General features: G+C 38.1%; 1 protein-coding gene across 1 annotated transcript in view; it reads right to left on the bottom strand.

Moving 5' to 3' along the window:
- The window catches only part of LOC110677245 (neural cell adhesion molecule 2-like), a 103,438-nt gene extending 75,886 nt beyond the window's left edge, over positions 1-27,552 (bottom strand). The window contains exon 1 of the mRNA XM_021848348.1: positions 26,996-27,552. Coding sequence (XP_021704040.1) covers positions 26,996-27,062 — 67 coding nt within the window. The 5' untranslated portion in view covers positions 27,063-27,552. The remainder of the gene's footprint in view (positions 1-26,995) is intronic.
- Between the last annotated feature and the right edge of the window lie 448 nt (positions 27,553-28,000).

Here is a 28,000-nt window from a genome sequence, read left to right on the forward strand (position 1 = left end):
TTGAAACTGTGCTTAAAACATCTGGATTTACATTGAAATTTTACAGAAAAAATTTGAAAAAAATCGAAGATACCTATTTTTTGCAATTTGCGTTTTAAGGTTTAATTTCGATTTTTTCATGAAAATAAAGGTATTTTTTTTCAGCGTATATTTTTTTTGACAAAGCCTATTTGATTGTCTACCATCCCTCCTCAGACACTTTTTCTCTATAACAAATGGTTTCCGAGGTACAATTTTTTTTAAATGGTGGTGCCAAAAATACATACGCCCTTATCAGAAGTTACTCTCGATTCTAAACGATCCCCAATTATATGAGATAATTTTCGTCTCATATACTTAATACATCTGTGCAGTTTCATCCAAATCGGAATGGTACATGTCAGATTTCAGCATTTTATGGACGATTTCGCGTGGAACCGCTCATTAGCGGTAAGTCATCCTAGGGTTATCAGGATAGAAGTTTCCTCCTCCTCCAGCATTCAATATAGGATATTCATAAGAAGGTATAGTTATCACACAATCGTTGGATTAATTAAAAATTAGTTCAAAGTCCGTTGATCTGTCAGGGAACATTCATAAACCACGGTGACTTATTTTTGGAAATCAAGATCTCTCTCCCCCGTCGTGGCCTTTTGTCCATATACAAATTAAAAAAGCCATGTGGTTTATGGATAGCCCCTTGATCTAAAATTCGCCATTGTAAACATGAAACATAATAGCCTGCAAGAGCTCTTCATAAACCACGTGGTTGTATTATTGGTATTTTTCACCCCCTTTCCCTTGTGGTCAATTCTTTAAATTTTTAAATGAATAATATGGCACATGAATTCTGCTGTCCTGAATATAAAACGCTCTGTCGGGTTATTGATTATCTTCAAGTTTATTTTAAAAAGGACCTGGGGCAGACACGAAGATTCTGAAAACGCCATTATAATTGTTTATTTTCATACTTTCAAGCCCAGGGTGTCCGGTCTCTCTGCATTCAGATCGACTTTTTTTGTTGAACAGTGTTATAGTATTCAATTTGAACGGCATTACAATCTCATTAGCTTCAATTCACTCAAATAGTTGAATTTGACATCTCTCTTCTCATTAGTTCTTTTGAATGACAATGTCAATCTGATGCTATGGCCTAGCACAGCAGTGTTGGCAGCAACACGACTTCATTCGATTTTATCCGATATCATTCGATTCTGTTCAATCCCATATAAGATTTGATATGAGTCTGAGAAACATAGTTGTACAATGATGTCAAATGTCGGAAATTTTATTTTTTTGTAATCTTTGACAGTTCATATACATATCAATTGAGGATTCCGATAAAATTTATCTAGATATATGATTTTGATTGTACCTTGATATACGATGTCTGGTTTGCTGGGCAGAGTAATCTCTTTGAATTTGCGCAACAATGGCAATCGAAAGGTATTAAATTTTAATCATGTTGAGATTGCAAACTAGTTTATTTCTAGAAACAAGTTAAATCTCGATACGGAATTTCAATTTACCCCTGATTTACGGTACTGAGAATTGATGCACTCCAACCGATATTTTACTACTATGTATTTTCACTCGTCTTTGATATCGATAGAGCAAATCACTTCTGTGTTTTCGACAACCTTTTTTTTTAGAAGAAGCAGATACCAAACCTCAAAGGTAAAAGGAATTCGTTTCCATTTGTGGTTTTGCTTTGGGCTTTTCCCGGCAGTTTCGGTACCATTTTACGGGCTTTTGTTGTGTGGCATATGTTGTTCCCTGCTTGCCCCGATTTGTTCCATGAATTCCCACATTCCTACATACTGTGCAGTGTTAGAGGTGTTTCCATTTCTCCGGAATGGCCTGATGTACGAGGTGTACGCCACAGAATGTGAAAACATGCCTGCCTTGTATGTGTATACTGTAGGCGGTTGGTTTTGGAATCGTTACATTTCGGTGGGTTAACCGACAGTGAGTGGTTTTGAGAATTCCTGGTGAGCTGTGAAAACTATGTATCTTGTGTTAAAATGAAAAACACACAGTGAGGTTGCTGATTCCTTTAAAGCATTTTTCTCTTGTTTTTACTCCTTTTCTGTAAATACATTTCTATACTAAAAACAATATGAATAGACAAGCAATCGGAGTATACGGAATCTTGGGTATAATTGAATCCTTACTAAAATATGTTATACAAATAAATATAAACCGATTGTAGCTCAGCACAATTAAATTCCACAGGATGTATATCCTGTACTATAATCAAATTACGAAGATTTATTATCATCTTCTGATGTCTTCATACTTATACTTCTTGAAATTTTTTCTGTATTTTTATAACGTAAAGGCTTCTGCACAGATTTTTTTTATAAACCTTTACATTATGGAAAACCCTCTTCCTCTTCCTACTGCCTTACATAATATTTGAAAGATCCCTTAACCGTTAACCGATGGATCGTTTGTAGATTATCAAATTCATTTTATTAGAGAGGCTTTAAAACCTGTGGTTCATTCACCTCTGTTATTGTACAATTACAATTAATTTATTATAGTCTATTATACAATTGGATATCCTTGAGAAATGATATTAACTTATTTTTTTTCTCTTCTATCATTACTCAAAGCTATATCGAATCTTTCACTGATTTTGAATTTGTTCCGTGCCACTTTAAAGTTAGGACAATCAATTACTATATGTTTTACATCCAAAACCGCTTCACAAGTATCGCAATCGATAACATTTTTGTTTTTAGTAAACTTTACTTAGTTAAGCGTGTATCTTTTGCTCTTCTTTTCTTGGCTGGTCATTCCATTTATATACTGTTGTTTCAATAGTTTTCAATACGCGATGCTATTCAGAATCCCATTTAAGTTGATGACTTCTCCAAATTTGTTTCCGAGCTTCGTCAATAACATCAATAGTAGGAATGTTAGAAGTCAGAAATTCACTATTCCTTCCCAAATTGGCGGCGCGATCAGCTGCTTCGTTGCCTGAAATCCCCACGTGACTAGGCATCCAACAAAGGATAATCGGCTTGTTACGCATTTTCTGCTCTACTAACTGTGTGAATGGATGATTCCGGCTTCCTTCTACAATTGCAGACAAACAACTGGTGGAATCGGAAAAAATACTGTTGGTGAATGACGTGTATGATCAATGGCTATTGATAACGCTGCAGCTTCTGCAGAGAATACACTGCACACTGGGCCAGGAGCAAAGTTTAGCCGGACAAACCCTCTAGCGCTTTAGGAGTGCATTTTTTCGGGTTGGTGTCAAAGGAGACTTATCTTGAATTTGTTTTTTCTTCAATTTGATGATAAAAAATAGTTGGAAATTCTGCCATAGTTGGAAATCGCTTAATTTTGATAACATGCATATACTGTATGAAAAAAATATCTTATTTTTATATAAATATTTGAATTTTTGAACAAATTATTGTAAAAATATCATAATTTTTAACATACAATTACTCAAAAAGATGACAAGTTCTGCAAAAAATTATCATTGTTCCGAAATACGCTATATATCTCCTTTCCATTCTATTTATATGAAAGAGAAACGCAAACTTTGACATTCGGTATATGAAAGATAGCGTATTTTAGAACATTGGTAAATTTTAGCAAAAAATTGCAACTTTTTGAGTAATGTTATGTTAAAAATTATGATATTTTAACAATAATTTGTTCATTAGTTCAAAAATTTATATAGAAGTAAGATTTTTTCATACAGTACATGCTTGTTATCAAAATTAAGCGAAACATGGTTTTTAAAATGTTTTTTTTTTACGATTTTGACGTAAAAAGTAGAAAAAAAGTAAAATTTAAGTAAATTACACATTCTTTACCATAACTTTGTTATTTGAAGTCCTAGAACTCTGGTGTTTTCGAAAACTAACTCGAAAACATGTCGAACACGTTCTAAAACATTGCTGAAGAAGCGAAAGCTCTAGGACGCAAAAAAAAAAGATTGCATCACTGCGCCACCTATGCGGCAGCATTTCCAACTAACTTTTATCATCAAATTGAATAACACATTAACTCAAGATAAGTATCCTTTGACACTAACCCGAAAAAATGCACTCCTAAAGCGCTAGTGGTTTTGTCTGGCTAAATTCTGCTCCTGGCCCAGTGTGCACTGCATGCATGTGGAAGTTGATTACTTCCTGTTGTGTTGGGGCCTACTACTCCTATTCCTACTAATCCCTCCACTTTCGATCCGTCCGAGTACAGTTTAAGATGATCTTTGTATTTTTGTTCGATTATGATAAAGTTTTCATTTGGTTAGAGGTTGGTGTTTCAGATTTGTCAGTTATATTTCGTACAGACCAGTCAATAGTTGGAACAGGTTCGATCCACGAACGGCAGCCAACCCATAGCAGTTTCTCAATATCCGGTGTATTCGAGCCAGTCATCGCCGTAAATACTTCTTTGGCTTCAGATTGTAATAGTGGTATTTAGAGATGGGCAAAACGGATTTTAATGTTCCGGATCTTTGGAACGGTTCAGTGACTCAGCGGCTCGCAAAAGAAGAGCGAACGGAAAAAAAGAGCGATTCACTCCCTGTTGCGCGACATGCGACATTCCTTTCGTATCTTTCTTTCTCTCATTCTTCGTACATTATTCCCCAGAAACTCCCGATACACTTGGCCGATTTCCCCTACCCAAACCCAAGATGTGTGCAATGTACTCTGTAGCCAGAGTTGAGAATTGAACGCACCTTGCCCGAACCAAAAGGAAGAAGCAAAAAATGTGCTTTCCATTATCTTCTTCTCTTTACCTTACATCTTTATGTGTGCAAGAGGGCGAGGCGAATTTGTCTGTCTAAGCTGAGAGCGCAGAGAGCACGGTGCGGCAGAAAACTTGCCTTGCTTTGTGTAGCGTGACGCGCAAAGCAAGGCACGTGGCAAGAGTTACAATAAAGCCGAGAAACGAACGAAGGAGAATAGGGTAAAAAATCGGTTCGTTCTTTTTCCGAATCACTTTTTATCTGATGCATGCTGATCAAATGAACCGACTCTCGTCAAAAGAAAGTTACGGATCACTCGTTCTTTTGAATGATCCGGATCTTTTGAACGGCTCCGATCTTTTCGCCCATCTTAAGTGGTATTGTACGATTAGCCCTGATGCTAATTGGTCTAAGAAGATTTACACGATTTTTCATGTTATGGAGGGTTTCACGGAAATGTTTTTGAAATTTCCAGCTGCTATCTATCGTAACTCCAAGAATCTTTGCTACTTTCACATCCGGAATATTGATTCCGTTAATATTGACTGGTTTCCGTTGACCTTTCCATCGATGACGCCGATGACAAATATTATTCATTTTAGATTTTTCTGCAAATAGAGAAAAGCGCACTTTGTGAAGCCTTCTGCTCACATTTTCAATAGCAACAGCTTTTCTACGTCTTGCCGATCGGTGAGATTTACCAACGGAGATCAATACAATGTCATCGGCATACATTAAACAAAACACGTTTTTTGGAACTTTGTTAAAAACACCATAAATAGCAATCAAGAAGAGAGTTACGGCCAACACAGAGCCTAGCGGGACACCATTGGTTTGCATCCGAACTGAGCTCTGGTGATCTCTAATTGTTACCTGAAACTCTCGTTCATTCAAGAAACTCTGTATTCAAGCTTTCAATTTTGTTCCGACATTTAAGCCTCTGATGTTCCTCATTATGTGTGGACACCATGCCTGATCATACGCCTTTTTGATGTCCATAATGGCAACATCACAATGCTGATCATTTCGGATGGCATTATCAATTATTTCTCTAAATTGTACAAAATAGGTTCCAGTACCTTTACCAGAACGAAACGCATGTTGAATGGGGTGCAGAAAACGTTGCATGTGCATGTCAACAGTGCATACCTGCTCGGCTGAATGTACGTCAATTGACATCAAACCAAGGGATACATTTTATAGCATATTACCTCACATAATAGGGTATCTCACAAAGTGCAAACTTAGCATTCATTGATAGGTTGTTGATCATGGGATAACCAATCCAAGTCGTCTCCAACGGGTTGTCCCTTAGCAGCTTTTAAAGCATCCATAAGCTCCGATATAGAAAAATCCTCATCTAATGGAGAATCTGGGTTAGTTGACCGGAGTGAGTGGGTCTCTTCTGAGTAATTATCGTCATAATCATCATTACTTGATATAGAATCGATTTCAGATCAATCAGCACTATTTTCTTCAAATTTGTCAGCGAGGATATTCGCGACATTGTTAGGATCTGCTATATGTTCACCATCAATAATCAAACTGACATCGCTACTTTTGATTGTACCACACAATCTTCCGTAGTTTTCCTACATTAGTTTTATGTTTGTGTTTGGTGTAAAGCTTTCACAAAAACGTCTGCATTGGATTCATTAATTGTTTTCCTCGCCAAAGCTCTTACCAATTGAAATTCTCTAGATGCACGAGACCTTTCCGGATTCTCAACGGGAAGTTTTTTCAGTTTTCTCAAAGCTTTCCTTCTTTTCTTAACAGCATCAATAACTTCATTATTCCACCATATAATAGCTTTTCTGTCTGGGAGCAAGGCAGTTCGATGCGATCGTAGCATTAATAGCAGTGAATGTTCCGTGTGAGCCACTGACGAATGTAGGGGATCCATCGTTAAAAACTAGCATATTGTTGTCGACGATCCAATTGAGCAGGGAACGTCTTCTCGATGTAGACCTAGAACTACCCCAGCCTCGTGAGCGGAGTTGAAATCTCCACAAATGAGATACGGCGGTTCACCGTGTTTCATCAGGATTGAATTTGAAGTCAGCTTTCTCAGTGTTACTTACTAAAGAAGTTTGTTCGAATGTCATGCACAGTTAGTACGGTTGTCTACAGTGGTAATTATTCAAACTAGTACAAAGTTGGTTCCTTTATTTACTGGGTTTTCGTTTAGCAGTAGGTTTTAAAAGTACCAGTCGGGTATGATCCCAGAACATTAAGAGCAAACTGAATTGTGAGTATCAAACTTAGTCACATCATATCTCCATGAATTCTAAAACCACTATTATTCTAGCTTTAAAGCCGTTCATAAACCGTTCAGATAGTACGACGTTTAAAACGTTCAGCAGATTGAAATAAACGTGCTATTAAAACTCAGTCCCCGCTTTCGATCGAACCGACATTCTTCAAGGAGGAGCTCTCCTGCGAAATTAATCGTTTCATGGTCGTAGACAACACCACAAGACACGTTTAGAGTTGGATGAAAAACAACCTCGACAGGTGTATCATCAATAAATTTCTAAGATTCATTTTAAGATCACATCCAACCTGGTAATTTAGTTCCAGCTGGGTCATCCAGAGGCTTTTTGTGGCTCATCTCACGTTTGATATAAGGATTGAATCCCTTTGTTTCACACCAATAGAAGCACCAATGATCTTCTCTATATAACACTATCAAACACTCTCACTACTGCACAAATTAAAATTTCCAGGTGGCGGAGCACCAAACAAAGCAAAGTTATAACGATAGGTAGTCAGAAGCAATAACTGTTTGGGACGATAGCGAGGACCCGTCCGATCGCGTCAAGCACTTTTGACAGAATGGTAGATTATCAAAATGTTCAGCAAAGTTGTTTGTTTTGGTACACACTGTGGATTTTCGATAATCACTGGGAAAGGAATCACCCTCCACGCGATGCTCACACAACTTACCAAGACAAGTGTCAGTTCTCAAGTGAGGCAGAGCATGCATGCATATAGTATGCAAGTGACAGGAGCGTGTTACTAAGGGAAACCAATATCGCCAACATGACAGTGTGCATCACATTTGAACGTATTAAACCGCTTGCTGTGATCAATCCTATTATCACTTCCCAACGCAGTGGATTCTATATTCCACACACACTTAAAAAAAATGAATAAAAATAAATTCGGATTACGGTAAAATTTTGGTGAACAATCTGTTAAATCAATGAACAAAATCATAAAGAAAAACAAGAAAATGGTTCGACCGGGAATCGAACTCCTGACCTACCGATCAGGAAGCAAGCTTGCTACTACTAAGCCAGCTTTCACTGCGTGTTGGTGGGGTGAAAAAACTGAAATAAAATGTAGCTCATGCCTGCCAGAACGGCAGTCTCACGATTTCACAGAAGTTCGGTGAAATTAATGCTTTCACCGAACTGTTAGTTAGTATTTCACAGGGTTACAGTAAAATGGTTTGTTTCACCGATTTTCTCCGATAAAATAGCTTATTTCACGGATTTTGTCGGTAAAATATAGATTTCACAGGAAAATCTGTACTTTTATTGTTTACAGTACAAATTCGGTGATTTACTTCGCAGGATACTGCGATTTATTTTAAGTGTGTAGAGATAATATTAGGACAAAAAAAGAATTTTATGTTTATATTCGATGTCCACTGTGTTACCCGTTTTACGGTAACCAATTTTTGAGCCATGCTGGCTGAACATGACTGTGATACAATTGATAAGCTCAGCTTCTTTGAAAAGTATCATAATGCATTTCTGAACTGGTCAAACTCGCCCCAGTGATCCATCTGCCCTCGGCTTACGGTACAAATATTCACATTATCAGATGGAGCTAACTCAACACAAACAGACATAGTGCCAGTGATAAAACGAATTTAATTTAACCCAGAGGCAAGATTGCACGAATTTCCCATTTCAAGAATAAACGTTTTATAAATCGTCAGTGCCATGTTTGCTTTTCATCACTCCTTCATCATTCGCAAGGACCAACCGCAGTCACTTGAATTCCCTGAATACTGCACTCGACGCGATTTTAAGCTCCAGTTTACCAACGCGCACGGTTTATTACAATCCTTACTGCGCCAGAGAGCGGAGTGGAAAAGTGCTCGAGTTATTAAAAACGAGCTTATATCCCTACCACAGAGAGCACTGCACTTCATCCATACCGCAAAGGGGAAACCAACCATTCTAGTGCAGCTGCGGTGTTGCAACGAAAGGGTAGTCGTAGAGCTTTGCCGTTTTTCACTTTTCCGGTCAGTGGATTTTAATTGCCAGCGATTTAAGAGACGTCGACATACTTTAGGAGGGCATTTTTCTTCTGCTCAGTGAAGATGGAAACGACAAGAAGAAATTTCCACTACGTTGAATCGCTAAAATGTGACGCAGATTGGACCTAGCGATAGGCTAAGAGTTGTGTGCGGTTTGCGGCCGAAGTGGAAGGAAAAACGGATTGTTGGATTGAGGCATTTCCTTAGTGCAGTCAGTAAGAGAGTAACTGTAGAGGACACAGCAGTGGGGTCAGAAGTTAACTGCTTAGACTCAAGCAACATGAAGCAAAGAATAAGAATCAAGATAATGCTGATGAACCTTTCTTAACCTTTTTGTGCTGTGTAACGGAGTTGGGATATACCATTCAATCCAAGCAGGCCTATTTGAGAGGCATGTTTATCGTCAATGGACCAATGCGCGAGTTCACTAATTTGACGTTTGAGCGGTGCCGAATTCACTCGTTACCATGGCTACATAAATAACACGGCACCGCTCAAACGTCAAATAGTGAACTCGTGCATTGGTCCATAGGGAGATTTTTGCCATATAGGGTGCTACTTGGGCACTTCCATGATTTAATTTGGCATGTGGGGTTTTTTTTGACCGAACTGTCTGAAACAATGTAAAGCAAATATGGGCTCAGTAGCTTTTATAAAACCCCACTGCCGCCAATAGGATCTGCCACCCTATAAGCCTACTCCAGCAACTAACCTTATGGGTTCGCAAAAGTAAATGAAAAATGGAAAGAAATTATATAAAAATAATTGTTAAAACTGAGTTCAGGTCGTTAGGCCGAATGCCGTTAGGCCGAAATTGACTGCTTTTATGATAAAGATCGAGCAGTCTTTTTAAAAATACCTACCTTGATACCTTGATGGCTACAGCGTAGCGTCACGCCATTGCCGGGCGTATTGTAGAGCTCCATCTTCGTCGGTCTTGGGCGAAACTTCTCCAGTTGCCCCGAACGTTTAGGGTCGCCAGGTCCTCTTCCACTGCGTACAGCCAGCGTATTCGTGGTCTTCCCCGAAGCCGCCGACCTCTACCTGGTTCTCTGCTGAATATTATTTTCGCAATTCTTTCTTCCGACATTCGCACTAAGTGACCAGCCCACTGAAGTCTGCCGTATTTTACACGATTGATAATATTCGCATCTTTGTACACTTGATACAACTCGTGATTCATGCGTCTGCGCCACACACCATTTTTGAGTTTCCCACCGAGTATTGTCCGCAGCATTTTACGCTCGAAAACATCGAGAGCTTTCCGGTCTGACTCTTCCAACGTCCACGCTTAGAGCCCGTAGAGAGCCACCGGAAGAATCAATGTTTTATACAGGGCGAATTTTGTTTCCGTTTGCAAGCTGCGGGACCTAAGCTGGTTTCGTAGTCCGTAAAAGGCCCTATTTGCAGCCGTAACACCCCAAGTAACAATTTCAGTGCTTTTTGATCTTAGATGTTATTTATGAAGGTTTTATTAGAGATGTATTCATTCCTAACAGATTTAATAAAGCATTGCAAAGTGCTAAACGTTCTTTTCAGTAAAACCCACTTTAAAATACCTTGTAGATATCTATAAGAGCTCCCGTTAAAACTTGTTCGCTGGCCACATTTGTTGATAATTAATTGTATTTTGAAGGAGCTGCGTAGTGTCTATTAAAACCTATACTTAAAACCCCATCTTGCTTGTCTTGTAAAGGCATAGATAAAACTTCTAAGACTGCACTAAGCCATGTTAAAGCCTTCTTAAATCTTAACTGTCTGATGCATGTTATTGGAATGCAGTCAGCGTGTTATCAATATCATTATGTTGATAATGATAATCATGTAGTGTTATGATAATTATGAGTTAATCAGAACGCAAACATAGAAATGGCAAATATTCCTCTCGTAGAATTATCTGACTACCGTATATAGCATATTTTCTCATGCTTGCCTTAACTTCCCGTTCCACTGGGACAACTATGCTGCACACAACAGCTGAGCTACACGAAAAAACTTTCATTTTTAGGCACTTATTACTTACCGTTTTCTGCATAAGTACAATTGATCACCCACGACTAGCTTTATCATAACAATGCATTCCAATAAACACGTAGTAAGATACATAACGGCACGAATTTTGTAAATTTAATTGCATCACAAAATCGAATCTTCTGATTTGTTTACCTTTTTGACAGCACTAGCTTTCCTGAGTACATTAGGTTCAAGCCAAGGCTCTTAAAAAACCTATTTATCTTTGTGCAGAACAAATAGTATAATTTAAGAATATTTTAGCCAGTGAAGGATTTTGCGCATGGATCCTTAAGATCAAAAGCGCTTATGAATGATTACATTGCTCAAAATAACCACCAATTGATCTTAATCTATCCCAGATAAGACCAGCAAGATTTAACTGGATGGGATCCATTTTTATTGTCGCTGTTTCGGGTTGATAATTACAATATGCGGGGGAAATTTCGATATATGATTGAGATGAGCATGAAATCATTCTGAAAATGGAATGGAGTTAGTGAATTTTGATTTCGTAATTGTGGCGCGTTACTGTAAATCGAAAAATTTTATGTCATTTCACCAGTAAATTTTTATTGGCAGGAATTTCACGCGATCGTAAGGAAGTTTTCTGCCATGCAAAAAAAGATTTTTTTAATTGATTATAATGAGTCGGCAGACATCATGATGGTTTCAATATTAAAAAAGTTTATGGTTTATAAACAACTTTTTGGTTGATGTTTGCTCAATCATAAGTTCTTAACATTGGTTTTATTTCGTGTATTAGGATATCGTAAAAGATTCAATACCGCTAGATGAGCTCAATAAGGCTATACAATAGCTCTTATGAATGTTTTGAAGTATACTACAAGGATAGATGTATTCATACGATACAAAACTAAGAAGTTTTGAAATCCTGTAGTGTGGGCCTTTTCGAGCTTAACGAAGTTTTATCAGAGTTTTATTAAGGGTATTAAGACTAATAAGTTCTAAAAAGAGTTTTAACGATATGGTGGTAACAACAGCTTGTAGTAAATGAAAAAACTAAAAATGTTACTTGGGACGTCTTTTCACTACACGGGAAACGTCGTTGTCACATGTCACAAGTGTTCCAAGGTAAACAAATTCTTCAACAACTTCAAACACATCCCCATCAAACACTACCTCAGCACTTACACCACCATGCCTGACTCTATCTCTACCTGTAACCATATACGTCGTTTTGGTAGAATTAATGGTCAGGCCTATCCTCGCTGTCTCCCTCTTCAGAGGCACGAAGGCCTCTTCCACTGACCTGCGATCGATTCCAATTTGATCTATATCGTCCGCAAAACCAAGGAGCATGTGCGACCTTGTGATAATAGTGCCATTTCTCTGCACACCAGATCTCCTAATAGCACCCTCGAGTGCAATGTTGAACAGTGAATTTGAAAGTGCGTCTCCCTGCTTCAATCCGTCTAACGTCACGAACGAGGTTGACACCTCGTCTGCGATCCGAACACTTGATTTCGAACCATCCAGCGTAGCACGTATCAGCCTAATTAGTTTCGCCGGAAAACCATTTTCAGACATTATCTGGCAAAGTTTATTTCTTTTCACTGAGTCGTACGCCGCCTTGAAATCAATAAACAGATGGTGAGTCTGCAAGTTATACTCCCGGAATTTGTCAAGGATCATTCGCAAGCTAAACATCTGGTCCGTTGTCGAACGGCCCTCACGAAAACCAGCTTGGTATTCGCCGACGAAGGACTCCTCTAGCGGTCTCAGTCTGTTAAACAGGATGCACGACAGAATTTGGTACGCCGAATTCAGCAGGGTAATTCCTCTGTAATTGGCATACTCCAGTCTGTGCCCTTTCTTGTAGATAGGGCGGATGAGGCCATCCAACCAGCCGGCGGGCAATTCTTCGTCCTCCCATACCTTCAGAAGTAGTCGGTGGATCGACTGGTAAAGCTGCTCGCTTCCGTGCTTGAGAAGCTCGACCGGGATCTCGTTCTTCCCAGCAGCCTTACAGTTCTTCAGCTCGCTAATAGCCTTTTTAACCTCTCCTATGGTTGGTGGGTCCACAGCTTGATCGTCATCATCTATGTTCATCCTGGTCCTCGCTACATTTCCATTTTCATCGTTCAACAATTGCTGAAAGTGCTCCTTCCACCTGGCAGCCACCGCCGTTTTATCGGTCAGCAAATTCCCTTCTCGATCATTGCACATGGCGGGAACTGGTTGCATAGAATCTCCGCATATCATTCCGGTTCATGCTTTCTTGAGCGTCAGCTACCACACTTTCTTCGTGCCGCCTTTCTTTATGCGGTAGGTTTGCTTTTCTTCGGCTCTCGCTGCCCTGTACCGCTCTCTGTTCTGTCGGGTACCGGCCACAAGCATACGGCTTCTGGCGGCATTCTTCATGTCTGTCACCCTCTGGCACTCTTCATCGAACCAGCCGTTTCGTCTTCGTCGTTGACCAGTGTCGATCACTTCCCGCGCCGTTGTTGTCACAGCTTCGTGGATAGGGTCCCACAGGCTGTCGACGTCTCCAGCAACGTTGATTCTTCCCAACTGCTCGTCTAGTTGCTGACGGTATTGCGCAGCTACCCTATCAGTCGACAGCGTTGTATATTGAAGCGCAGCGTTCTGTTTGTTGTGGAACTCGGGACGCTGGAGAACCGCGCCCGAATTTTAGCTACAACAAGATAATGATCCGAGTCGATATTAGGGCCTCGGAAGGTTCTGACATCCATGACAACTGAGAAACGTCGCCCATCAACCAGCACGTGGTCTATTTGGGAGCAGGCATCGCCACTTGAGTGTCGCCAGGTGTGTTTGCGGATATTCTATCGTGCGAAGTAGGTACTACTGATTGCCATTCCTCTAGTAGCAGCGAAGGTTACTAGTCGCAGGCCATTATCATTGGTAACGGAATGAAGGCTTTTTGTTCCAATGACGTGTCGGAAGAAATCTTCTTTCCTGATCTGCGCATTTGCGTCGCCGATGACTATCTTGACGACTTGTTTTGGGCACCCTCCGTAGGCCTTATCCAGGCTCTCATAGAACTCATCCTTCATGTCATCGGGCTTATCGTTCGTTGGCGCATATATGCTGATCAGGCTGTAGTTGAAGAACTTGCCCCTCATTCTCAACACACAGATTCGGTCGCTTACCGCTTCATCTTAATCATCATACTTATGAAAATGGCCTATTTTAATAAATTAATCAATATTTTTGGCATTCAACTCGATATAATTCGAAAATGGCTACTTCTAGAGAAATTATTCATATAAACATTATGGCTTAGAATCATTTCAAGATGCTTACTGTATCATCAGAATTAATACGTTTGACAAAATATCAAAATTTTGAAAATCGGCCAAAAGTTGTTCTTAGAAAAACTTTTTAATAAAAATTTCTCCATCATAAAACTTTGTCCGAAACATCTTTTTACTAATCAGACTCTATGGTGAAAATTTAAAAAATATTAAAAATGGGGTTTTTGTGCAATTTAAAATTTAAATTTTATTTTTGATTTTTCTATGGAAATATATAAAATATTTTTTTCTTATACTCCAAACGGTTCGCTACAACTTCTTCATATAACATTTTTCTCTAAAATCAACAGTTTCGGAGTTAGAACTTTTCAAATAAGTTGCATGCAATAATTGATAGGCAAAATGATCAATTTTTCTATGGAAAACACTTATTCTACCATACCAAAAATATTGGCAAAATTTAATCCAAATCGAAAATGGTTGAGTTCTGTGACTGACCGATTTGACATGGAATCCGTCCACTATTAATCCTATCCAAATCTCTACCTTTGATCATGTATTTCGTTTTAGTAGACTCTATAGTCAAGCCCTAAGAGTCAGGCATATCCTCGCTGTCTCCTACTTTTTCCTACTACCGTACGATCGATTCAAATGAGGTTTGAAACCGCCATAAAATAACGTTGAGACATTATCTACCACATAATATTTCTTTTTTCTACAAATACTCATAACTCTGCACATTTGTTCAATGAACCTATGAATAATATAGTATCCAATTTACAAAGATTCTCAGCACAAGTAACATTTTTAGGTTTTTCACTTACCACAAGCTGTTGTTACCATTATATCGTTAAACGCATTTTAGAACTTATTAGCCTTAATAACCTTAATAAACTTTCAATGAAACTCCGTTAAACCCGTAAAGGCCCAGCTACAGGAGGTTGTTGAGATTATACCTTAAAACTAATTTCAAATTTCTTAGTTTTGAATCGAATGAATATATCTACCATTTTAGTATCTTATTGAGATTAACTAGCCGTATTAACCAATGCTTAGAGCTTATGTTCAAAAAAACATCAGTCAATAAGTTGTTTACAAACCATTACCTTTTTTAATATTGAGACCATCACAAAATCGGCCAACTCGATATAATAAATTAAGATAATCATTTTTTCACGGGATAGTGAATTTCCTTACATCTGCGTGAAATTCCTGTCATTTAAAATTTACTGGTGGAATGACACATTTTTACAACATCATAATTGGCTATCTATTTGTTTATTCCATGAACGATTTGAGAAAAAATCTTACAAAACGTATATCAAAATTTCATCTCGGATTATTCGGAAATATTTTGAAATTTCTCTAAAAACATTCATCAACCTTGACGTTACTGTTTTTGTTTTGCTATTAAATATTGTCTGAAACTCAGCAGAAAGATGCATGTGAGAAAAAACAGAGTGATGCAGTATACAAAATTTAAAAAAAATGGAAAAATACCCACAAAGTAAGTGTGAATCATTACTTCATGAATGCGCTAGAGAGAGATTGGACTTGTAATCATAGAGATTTGGACAGTGGCGTAGCTAGAGTTTTGGGGGCCCGGAGCGGAGGTGAATTTGGGGGCCCCCTGAAAACAAGGTTTCCAAAATATGTCTTTAATTACTGAACTCACACTTACCGTCAACATTTTTACAAAAACGTGATTAAAAGGTAAAAAAATCAGGATTTCGGCCAGGAAATAGTTTTTGTTGCTACGTCTTGTGGAATCCAAAAAAATATATATGAAACGATTGCTTCAGAAGTTTCTATATGTTTCTGTTTAAAAGGACCCTTAATGATATTCTTGGATAAATGTCTGTGTGCTGTACAGTATTTAGTAGTATGCCTACGGTTATTCTTGGGTAAGCTCTTTGAAGACTTGTTAAAACATCATGGAACAATTCAGAGGGAAATAACTGGACTTATTCCAGAAATTCTACTATTGCGCATATTACTGAAAATTTCTTTGTTGTGGGTTTTGATGCATTATTATTGATGTTATTTTATGATGGATTCTCAGCGAAATTATTTGCACAGATTATTTTCAAGCGCAACTCTAGAAATTCTGTAACTGTCGAAATTCCTTTAATTTTTGAATTTTGTTTGAAACTCTTTGCAGCTGAAGTCTTAGCATATTTTTTTTTCAAGAGTGAATGCAAGAAGAATGCTGAAAAAACTGATAGAATCACAAACGAGTTTCGCGAGAAATTGTTTGGAAAAATGAATGACGAATTCAAAAGAATTTCCAATCATCTGAAGAATTCTGGCAAATTTTTAAGATGAATACCAGAAAAAAATCCTCAGATAAATCTCATGGAGCATATTTGAAATAAGTTTATAATAAATTCCTAGAACGATTCTTGTAGGCAACAAACCTTGAAAAATTCAGAGTAGAAATTTTAGGAACCTCTGTGATATTTTTCAAATCTCTTAATGAATTGACGTCCATATAGAAACGCGCGTCAGATAGATTATTACTTGCTATATTATAGTGGTTTTACGTCCACAGCATTTTGTTTTTATAAATTTATAGAGAATTAACTGGTGGCAGCTTAAAATATTCTTAAGAGTTACAACATGAAAGCACTGGAAAAAGTTCCCTGGATTTGTTGGTAATGTTGTTTCTGAAAAAATCCAGTTATAATTTCTGCAAAAATGACTGAAAATTCATAAGCGAATTTGAATAAAACAAATCTCGTTGTTTTAAAGAAACTTTGAATGAATCTTTAGATACGTTTGACAAAAAATGTTTTTAAAATCCATGGCTTAATTTCATATAAATTACCAGTAGAATTTTTTTAAGAATCCTGATGAATTATTTAAGGTCACGCGAAATTAAATTTGGATTATTTTTGGTAGGTATTGTTGGATGATTTAAAAATAAAACCTGAAGGAAATTCTATAAACAATAAATTTCATAGAACTGTCTTTGGGGATTGTTCAGTACAACAGGTCGAGGAATCATCAAAATAGTTCCTAAAACAAGTCATAAGTATACTTTACAGCAAAAACACTGAAGAAAAACCTGTAGTAATCTTTAACAGATTGATTGGAAGATAAGGATAAGACTGAAACACATAAATATTTGTTTCTTCTTCCATATCACCACGCGTGGCCACGTCGCTTAAACATATGAAGATTTTGAAGGGGATAAAAATAGTTATTTATGCAACAAGCTGCAAAATGATGATATTTCCAGCACGCGTAGGTTGCGACACAGTAGTATCTACGAATATCACAAATTTTCTCGTTCACATCATACAGACCCATATTCCCAATTGCAGGAAAGAATAGGTGCGTACAGTAGCGGGTTCTGCCGCCACCTCTACAAATGCTGGACGATCCGTTACCAAACAAGTATTGTCAGATCGGTCTGGAAATGCAGTTTGCCTAAAATTGATTTTTCTGTTACCCTGTTTCGGAAGTATGGCGTATTAGAGCGCAACTGGATGCGAATCGAATACACCCCTTCCAAAGTTAGGTATCTCGCATAGATACTGAGAAAAATCTAACATCGGCGAGAAATTTATTCTAACTTTTTATCGCGCCGACAATATCACCCGTCTTGTATCTGGTTCGCACATCACATATAAAATCAGATGCTATGGCAGAATAGACTGGGATATTTGGCTGACGCCTCCCAAACAGTACTGAAAAGTAGCTCTTTTAAGCATTGTTTTTTTGGTAGGAAAAGCAGGCTATTAAGATGCACTACTTATCCATGAAAAGTTGACTGGTTTGCAACGGAATCGGAAAAATATATATTGTTCAGTTCAAACCATATCAGGGTATTAACCCCTCTATCGGCAGCTTCAATTTCTTATCGCTAGAAAAATATTCAAATCGCGATAACTTTTTTGTTTATTGATTTTTTTGCACCATTTTTTCACAAGATCTCAGAAAACTCTCCTAGTTTAAGAATCCGTGTCGATATTAATCAAGGTGATCTAGTTTTGAAGATATTCCGATGGTCCTTGGGGGACCGACATTCTCCTTATAAAATGTCTTTGGCGGTCATTTTGGTTTTGATCAATTTATCAAAAAAAAAAGTGTACTATACAATGCCAAGTGGTAGGAAGCTGCTCTGTCGATGGTCCCTTCAATATCGACCCATTCCACTAAACAGCTCGAAGATTTATTACCATGTTTTGTATATTCAACAAAGTTATCAGTCTTACAATCATCAATATTTTTGTGGGCCTGCATTGGTCATTGTTTTGATAAAAGTTTTTAATATAAACTAGTGGACCCGGCCAACTTTAGCTTGCCATCAAGTAGGCTGTTGAAAAATTCCATATTATCTACCATACAAAATTACATATTGCTTTTCTTTTCGTTTTTCTGACTATTCCGGAGAATTGCCTAAGTTTTTTGTACGCACAACCAAGTTGGAGTCATAGACGAATGTTACAGTGTACGATTTGTAAAAATCCGTCAATCCGTTCTCAAGCCATTACGTGACATACAAGAACCATTCCGTTGTTATTTATAAAGATGAATCATTCAATTTTGACCCTGTTCAATTTTTACAACATATTTTCTCAAATTTGTACCAATAATATTCATGAATGTTTGATTAACATGGCTCAAAACACAACTTCATTTATATCTTCGCAAAATAATTGATGATAAATTTCCCATATTAAAACAGTAGGCATTGAGAAAACAACAAACAATTTCATAATTGTCTAGTACGTTACTGCTTGGAATATTCATTTAGCATCATCGCACAATATGCTTCTAGAGGAAGAGAACCAATTTTTTATCTAGAAGTAATTTTCTACCCATTCATACGATCTTGGCCTACTTTGTATGGAAATCCGAAAATTGGCACAGATTTCTTGTCGGTCAAAAATTGGTGGCTTTCCCCTATCGATCAACAGAAAATCAAAAGCTCGAAGTAATTCACGTTTTGCAATTGTTATTTTGGTTGGAATTTGATATAGAGGCTATTATGCCTTCATCTTTCAATATGGTACTTCACGTTTTTCCACAACACTTACAAAACAAGTGTTTTAAATTTTATATCCACTCGAACATAAATATTGCGATGAAAAAAGGTGGTTAGAAAATCCATATGGGACAGTTATGCTTGTTGGGAGATAAACTGGACTGGTAGATTTTGTTAGCTTTATTCCATTGAGGGTAAGAAAACGATTATAAATTTCCTGTGAATTTACGATTCAAGTTACTGTCGCCTCTCCACATGTCGATATCGAAGGGACCATCGAGATAGGGAGAGATCGAGACAAAGAAAATTGATTTAACGAACACTAGATTGAAAACCACTCCGTTACTAGGAAAATGATAAAAAAAAAAACAAACTTCATTTCGAGTTTCCTATTTTTTCTAAATCACTTAAATCTAGTCTAGTAACCGTTGATAATGTTCATATCGACATATGGAGTTAAAATTGGGAACAAAAAATCAACAGGAACGCATCGAGATATGGAGATATCGAGATAAGGAGGATATCGAGATATGTAGAGATAAATCGTATGCAGATTGAAGGGACCGAAGGAATCATCGACATAGGGAAAGATATCGAGATGTAGAGCTTCGAGATGTGGAGAGTCGACTGTAGTTATAGTGCTTGAATTTATGCTAATATATGGAATCCCATTTGGTGTTTCGTTATCGCCAACTATTTAATGTTTAAGATCGAGACACTACGAATTTTTCTGTGTATCACTACCTAGTTGATAATGTATTCTAAGACTTTAATATGTTACACTAGCGCAATTTTCTTACCACAGGTGGATAGGTGGATGAAGTTCTGTTAACCCGCTTGTTTCTTCTGCACACCTACTAATTTAACATGTTTGTTGAGTATCTTCTTTCTGGCGTTACGTCCCCACTGGGACAGAGCCTGCTTCTCAGCTTAGTGTTCTTATGAGCACTTCCACAGTTATTAACTGAGAGCTTACTATGCCAATGACCATTTTTGCATGCGTATATCGTGTGGCAGGTACGAAGATACTCTATGCCCTGAGAATCGAGAAAATTTCCAACCCGAAAAGATTCTCGACCGGTGGGATTCAAACCCACGACCCTCAGCTTGGTCTTGCTGAATAGCTGCGCGTTTACCGCTACGGCTATCTGGTTTGTTGAGTATGTAAGGACTCATTAGTTGCATGTTCTCACCGTATGATAAGTTTAAATAAAGAATATTAGTTTAGTTTGATTCAAAATTCCAACTAGAATGCAATATTTTACTGTAAGCTAGCATAAAATAGTTAAGAACAAGTTTCACCTTAATTCATAGTTCATGTAGCATTGCTCCACATGTTTTTCAATAGTGTTCATATTCAGATAGCATAGGTGCCAAATATTTTAACAATAGGTATAATAATTGGGATAGATTATAAGCAAAATTCATAAATTTAGCACACAAATGATTTGGGAATTGAAGGTTTTAACGATAGCTGTTTTGTTTACGTTCAATCGCTCTTTATTGTAACTTAATCCCACGACCTTGTACACGGCCAGCAATTTCTTTTGTGTGGTTTGGGTGTGGTTTATGGACAGTCCCTATCCTCGTCTCTTCAGAGACACGGAGGCTGCCTTGCCAACGATTTCAATAAGGCTGAAATCATCCGAAAAGTAAAAAAAAACGTGTTATCATGGTACCATTTCTCTATACGATCAACACTTCGTTCACATTCATTATTCCAGTCATACTCTCGAAATTTATCTAAGACCATTCGCAAAGTAAACATTTGGCCCGTTATCGAGGGTCCTTCACGAAAGTCAAGCAAAGTCAATAACCACTAGAAATAAAGTTTTTGAATTAAAAATAGTTCTTCGATTCCACTTTTAGTAAACCCAATTACTCTCTTAGCCTAATGAGCTTTTCGGCCTAACCACTTTTTCACTCATTAATGACATTCTGCTCTATGTAAAAAGACATTTGAATTTTTAGCCTGTTCCTCTTCTAGCCGTCTGACCAATCTGACGGCCCTTTCGTATTTTATAACTTTTCGTCCTGCATGTACTCGGACAAACGACCTGTTCTCATTTAATTTTGCTAAGGTTGTCACTTATTTCACAGCTTGCATCTTTTTGACTCCATAAGTTGGTCAAAATAAGTAATCCATTATATTGCATTCCATTTTTAAAGTGAACAGTCACTAAAAAATAAGACCGAAAACAGCATCTGTTATTTTTCGACCTAGACATTCGTTTGGCATAGTATTTCCCAAACATAACCCCAAAATATTTCTGGAGTCATTTTTTAATTTTAGAATTGAAATGAAAATCTCTCAAAAATCCGTTTTTCCTTCTCTTAGCTTTATTTAAAAGAAATGGAACCCTAGAAAAAAATTATGGACATTTTTTGTGAGTATGTCTATTGTGGGCACGAGAGCATCTGGAACATGTTTCAGAAGGAGCTGGCACGTATCATTTCCAGCAGTTCATATGCATGTATGGTACGACGCACAGTGAGAAAATCGGGCTCCAAAACGCGACTAAATGCAATATCTCAGCTGGGTAACGGTTCCAGGAAATGATTTTGGCCATTCTAGATCGAAAAAAAGGCTGCTGAATCGATTGGTGGTGGTCCCATTGACCGGAGACTTCGCCCTGGCCACCTAGAGCCCTGGAATCATCCTGAGTTCCTTACAGCAAGTAGAATTAATGGAACTGAAATAAACTGTCATGATTACGTTTTGCTGCGAAGCCGCACACGAAAATATTCTTACATGGGGGATTTAGTGAAATGAATGATTGACCGTTATGGCCATTTTATGGTTCCGGAGCAAACCCGGAACATCCGTAAAATTGGCAATATTAAAAAAAAATATTCTGATAGTTCCTTTGTCTCTGGTTTGTTAGAAATAAGTACTCTTACAATTCGTATTTAATAATTTGAATGTTTCCCATTACGGCCATTTTATGGTTTCGGAACTAACCCGGAACATCCGAAAAAATGGAAATACTGAAAAAAAATCTCTGATAGTTCCTTTGTCGCTTGTTTGTTAGAAAGAAGTACTCTTACAATTCGTATTTAGTAATCTGAATGTTTGACCATTACGGCCATTTTATTGTTCCGGAACTATCCCGGAACATCTGTAAAATTTTCCATATTGAAAAAAAAAAGATTATTCATATGTTCCTTGTTGATTAAAATTAAGTATTTTAACATATTGGATTTAGTGATATGAATATTTGATCACTTTGACCATCTTATGGTTCCGTAATTAACCCGGAACATCCGTAAAATTGAAAAAAAAAAATGTTCTGATAGTTTGTATGTTCCATGTTAGTTTTAATTAAGTATTCTTAAATGTCGAATTATGTTATATGAATGTTTGACCATTATAATCATTTTATGATTCCTAAACTAACCCGGAACAACCGTATATATTCCATATTGGAAAATAAAAAATCTGATAGTTCAGGAAGAATGCTAAGAGAAATCTTTGAAAGAACTCCTGGAATAATTCCTGAAGAAACTTCAGGAGAATCCCTGAAGGAACTCCTAGAAAAACAACTGGAGAAATCCATAAAGTAAAATCTCTGGAGGAACTTGAAGAAATCCTTTAAGGGATTCAAGGAAGAATTCCTGGAAGAGGGATCTCTAGCGGAACTCCTTTAAGAATCTCTCGTGAAACGCTTGGAGGAATCGCTGGAGAAGCTCTTGGAAGAATTTCCTAAGGGACTTTTGGAGTAATTCCCGAAGAAAATCCTGGAGGAAAATAACTCTGAAGGAATTCCCGAAGGAACTCCTGGAGGAATATTTGGAATAAGATTCAAAAGAATACTTGGAGGAGCTCCTGGAGGAATTTCCGAAGCGCCTCCTGGAGGAATTCCTGAACGAACTCCAGAAGGAATTACTGAAGGAACTCCTAGAGAAATTCTTCAAAGAATTTCTGGAGGTATTACTGCAGGAATTCCTGGACAAAATCATGAAGATACTCCTGGAGGAAACTCCAGAAGGAACTCTAGAAAAAAAAAAAACCTGAAGGAACTTCTGAGGGAATTTCTTGAGGGACTAGATGAATTCCTGAAAGAACTCTTGGAATAATTCCTGAAGGATATATATATATATATATTTTTTATTTGAACTCCTGGAGGAATTCCTTAAGGAACTCTTGGACGTATTACCGGAGGAACACCTGGAAGAATTCCTTAAAGAACTCTTGGTAAAGTTCCTGAAGGAACTCCTGAAACCCTGTAGAAATCTCGTGGAGGAATTTCTGAATGCACTCTTAAAGAAATTCCTGAAGGATTATCCTAAAGGAGCTCCTGAAGGATTATCCTGAAGAAACTCCTGGAGGAATTCTATAAGGGTTTCCTAGTGAAACTCTTGTAGGAATTCCTGAAGGAACTTCTAGAACAATTCCTAAAGGAACTCCTGGAAAAATTCCTGAAAGAACCCCTGCAGAAATTCCTGAGAAATACCTGAAGAAACTCCAGTAGAAATTCCTGAAGCTACTACGGGAGGAATTCCTGAAAATAACCCTAAAGGTATTCCCGAAGAAACTCCTGCAGGAATATTTGGAGTAAAATTTGGAGGAATATCTGGAGAAACTCCTGGAGGAATTTCCGAACAACCTCCAGACGGAATTCCTGAAAGAACTGCTGGAAAAAATCCTGAAGAATTCCTGGAGGAATTCCCGAAGGGTTTCCTACAGGAAGTCTTGGAGGAATTCCTGAAGGAACTCCCTGATGGAATACGTGTAGGATGTCATGAAGTTAATCATCGAAGATTTCCTGAAAGATTTCCTGGAGTAAATCTTGAAGGAACTCCTGGAAAAAATATTGAAGGAAATCATGGATGAATTCCTGGAGGAATTGATGAAACCCTGGAGGATTTCCTGGAAGATCACCTTGAGGAATTCCTGAAGGAACTTCTGGAAGTATATTTGGAGGAATTCCTGGATGAATACCTGGACGAACTCCTGGACTAATCTAAGAAGAAACTCTTTCAGGAATTCTTGGAGGAACTCCTGAAGGTATAACTGAAGGAAATCCGTGATGAATTCCTGGAGATACTCCTGGAAAGGTTCCTGAAGGTACTCTTGGAGTAATTCCTGAAGGAACTTCTTAAGGAATTTCTGTAGAAAGAGTACTTATTTCTAACAAACAAGAGACAAAGGAACTATCAGAATATATTTTTTTTTAATATTGCCAATTTTACGGATGTTCCGGGTTTGCTCCGGAACCATAAAATGGCCATAATGGTCAATCATTCATTTCACTCAATTCCCCATGTAAGAATATTTTCGTGTGTGGTTTCGCAGCAAAACGTAATCATGACAGTTTATTTCAGTTCCATTAATTCTACTTACTGTAAGGAACTCAGGATGATTCCAGGGCTCTAGGTGGCCAGGGCGAAGTCTCCGGTCAATAGGACCGCCACCAATCGATTCAGCAGCCTTTTTCCGATCTAGAATGGTCAAAATCATTTCCTGGAACCGTTACCCAGCTGAGATATTGCATTTAGTCGCGTTTTGGAGCCCGATTTTCTCACTGTGCGACGGTTCAAATTTCATGGGGTTTCATTGCGATTTAAGAGAGACCTTCAATTATATATGGCCAAATTTGGTCGGAGTTTTCCGGAATCGGTTCCGGTTGGGTGTCATGTAGACATTTTCTGACCACCATATAAGGCATTCCGGAAGAAACTCCTGGAGAAATCGCCAGAAGAATCCCAGAATAAATATCTCTGCCAAAATTCTAGAATAGTCCTAGGAGGAATCCCTTGAGGAACTTCTGACCAAACTCCTGAACGAATCGCTGAAGTTATTTCTGGAGCTCTTACGGAACCGGTCTAGAACATCTGGTGGCGAACAAAAGTTCTGCCTGGAGAAACCTCTGGCCCTACTGCTAGTCCCAGGAGACACCATGGAAAGCATCTTGCAGGCCTTTTTGATATAATCTCCGGAGAAATCTCTAAAAGCGTCCTAGGAAATATATCGAGAGGAATTCTTGAAGAAACTCTGGCGTTTTTTTTTTGAGGATTTAGAGTCCTATTTGCACTGGTCCCAAAATTTAGGTTTCTGTCAATAGTTATACAGTGATACCTCCATGAGTCGATGTTCCATGACTCGATATCGACTCATGGAACCATACTAAAAACAAAATTTCATGGTTACTATGATGGTCCCTAGAAGCAGCTTTCCAAAGGATTGCTGTTCCATGGCTCGAAATTTCCATGAGTCGATGGTCCCTTCAATATCGGCTCATGGAGGTTTCAATGTAATTCGTCAGCCAGTGATCTACTATAATGACTCCACACCGGTGGACTTTTCAGTAAAATTCTTGACTATCCAAAACCTAAATATCTATATGATTCCATTCGAGCTACAATAAAGCCAATCGGTCATAAATGACCAGAATGACAGCAATTTGAACTTCTTTTATCATTTTCGGAGCGGAAATGGATTGGGAGATTCTATGAAGAACTAGGATAAAGTATTTTTAAAATCCTTACAACCCATGCCATACAGTTATTTTTTTCGTTATTACAGTTAAATCAAGTTTACTTAGGGAAAGTGTACCAGTTATGGCCATAGTGGTTCCCTATTTGACCATATGTGAAATTTCGATAACTTTTACATTTTTTTTATATTTTTGAATGTTTTTACATCTAGATACATCCTTTATCTTACTGCTAAAACACACAAAACTTTTCAAAATGTGAAAAAAATCAAGTGAACACGTATGGTGAAATAGGGAGCCACTATGGCCATAACTGGTACACCTATCCTATTTAAATTCCATAAAAAGATTGTATTATTCAAGATTTATGGTTGAAACTGATGATAAACGGATTCATTGCTCAACTAGTAAATTAACAGTACTAAAAAAAAACGAATTTAGTACTATACCATTTAATTCCACTAGAGTTTGTATCCTTTGACAGATACGCGTATCGACTTCCGAGTCGAGTCTAGTACACGACACTGAAGACGGCCTTACAGTTGAGGTCGAAATACGCGTATCTGTCAAAGGATACAAACTCTAGTGGAATTAAATGGTATAGTACTAAATTCGGTTTTTTCATCTACTTATAGGTATTCTACTAAACAGCTCGAAGATTTATTAACAGTACTAATTCTATATTTTCCACTATCATAGCTGTTTGAATTTTCTTTTTTTCAGACACATCAACGACACGAAACGAACGACGCGTACTTTTTCACATCAAATTACGATCAATCATCTTTTTTCCACTCGAAACACAGAATGACCTCCGGCGTTAAGTTTTATGTGGAATTAATCCCTGCTTTGCCGTCTTCTTCCATCTGTCTCCCAATGCTTTGTGCGAAAGGTGCTCATCCCATCCGGTCTCGCGTGCCACACAGCAAGTGCACATCCAAGAAGGCGCCCATAAATCTTGCATTTTCAGCGACAGCCGCCAAAGACACAAAAAGAAGATTGTCACATTTTCCCCCATACCGAAGAGAGGTCGATCATCGCATTGCACTGAGAAATTCTTCAGGCTCGACACAAAACACGCTTCAAATGGAAATTATGCGACCTTGAGACGGATCGGGTTGCGGAGTTTCCTGCCTGATTTTATTTTTGTCACACTTTTTTTTTGTCGGTTTTCCGTCCGTCCGGTTTTTGTTGTTCTTCGTTACGAACGAGCCATTCAAATCCAATTAGAGAGGCGGAGGGAGACTTTTCCCGATTGTCGGCATGTTCTTCACCGAGGTCAGGTCAATACACGCACCTGCATTCGCATTGCACATGAATTTCAGTCGTCGAGACACTCACCGATAATCAGTATGATGAAATTTAATCCAAAATGCATCCGGGTCGTGGTAATCCTCAAGTTGGCCATGGATAATCCTCTAGGTCGAACCGTAACACTGCTTACTCGGGAAGAACACTATTGAATTATACTCATTGAAGCACTATTTTCCAGCTGCGTTATTTCCACGTTACACAAAAACGGCTTTTTGCCTTGTTATGGATGCACGTACTCCACTTCTGTATTATAGCAACACTAATTTGCTTCTTGCCGGCAATTGCCTCGGAAAATTTCACTTAATTGGATTACAAAGCTGCATACACTATTATTATATCACTAATCCTGCTGTTATCATCCACATTCCAAATTTGTATTATTCAAATCCTCATCAGACGCCGTGAAACTGCAACTATCGTCGTGCGAATTAATGGAATTCTTATTTATTCAGTATCACCTTAACAGCAACAATTTCCCGCGCGTTCACTTGTATACTCCTTGCCCAGGAGTGGAAAACAACTAGCTTTTCCAACTTTTCCTACTGCGAACCGAACCGAACGAAACCCCAACCGATACTGCAGGACTATTCCGTCGCAGTGTGCCGTGCTTGCTGTTACCCATGGCGAAAACGATTTTCATCGCAGCACGCTGAGGAGAAGGTTCATGATTCATGGTTTCGCTTTCCATTACGTTCCTTTGATTGCGGTGTGCGGCGGCGATGAGTACCCCGACCGATTGGGTGTTTATCGTTATGCTTAGCAGGCTATGGAAAATTGAGTGCGTTTGGTGTGTTAAAGCAAACGAGTTACGGTGAATTATTGTTAGTTCTGAAGCAGGTGGCTTACTTTTTAGTGGGAAGAATATGAATGCCAAAGGAAATCACTACAATATGCTGTGTAGTTTAGTCACTTGGAACCTTATTGAAAATTATTTGGTCTGTATTCAGTCAAACTGACGTGCTGCACAGAGTGAGCTGAGATAGTTGCATCCACAACCAGGAAGCTACACGTGAGCTTTTTGGTGTGTGGGAT

The sequence above is a fragment of the Aedes aegypti genome, chromosome 2 (genome assembly GCF_002204515.2).
Source record: "Aedes aegypti strain LVP_AGWG chromosome 2, AaegL5.0 Primary Assembly, whole genome shotgun sequence".
NCBI classification, from domain to species: Eukaryota; Metazoa; Arthropoda; class Insecta; order Diptera; family Culicidae; genus Aedes; species Aedes aegypti.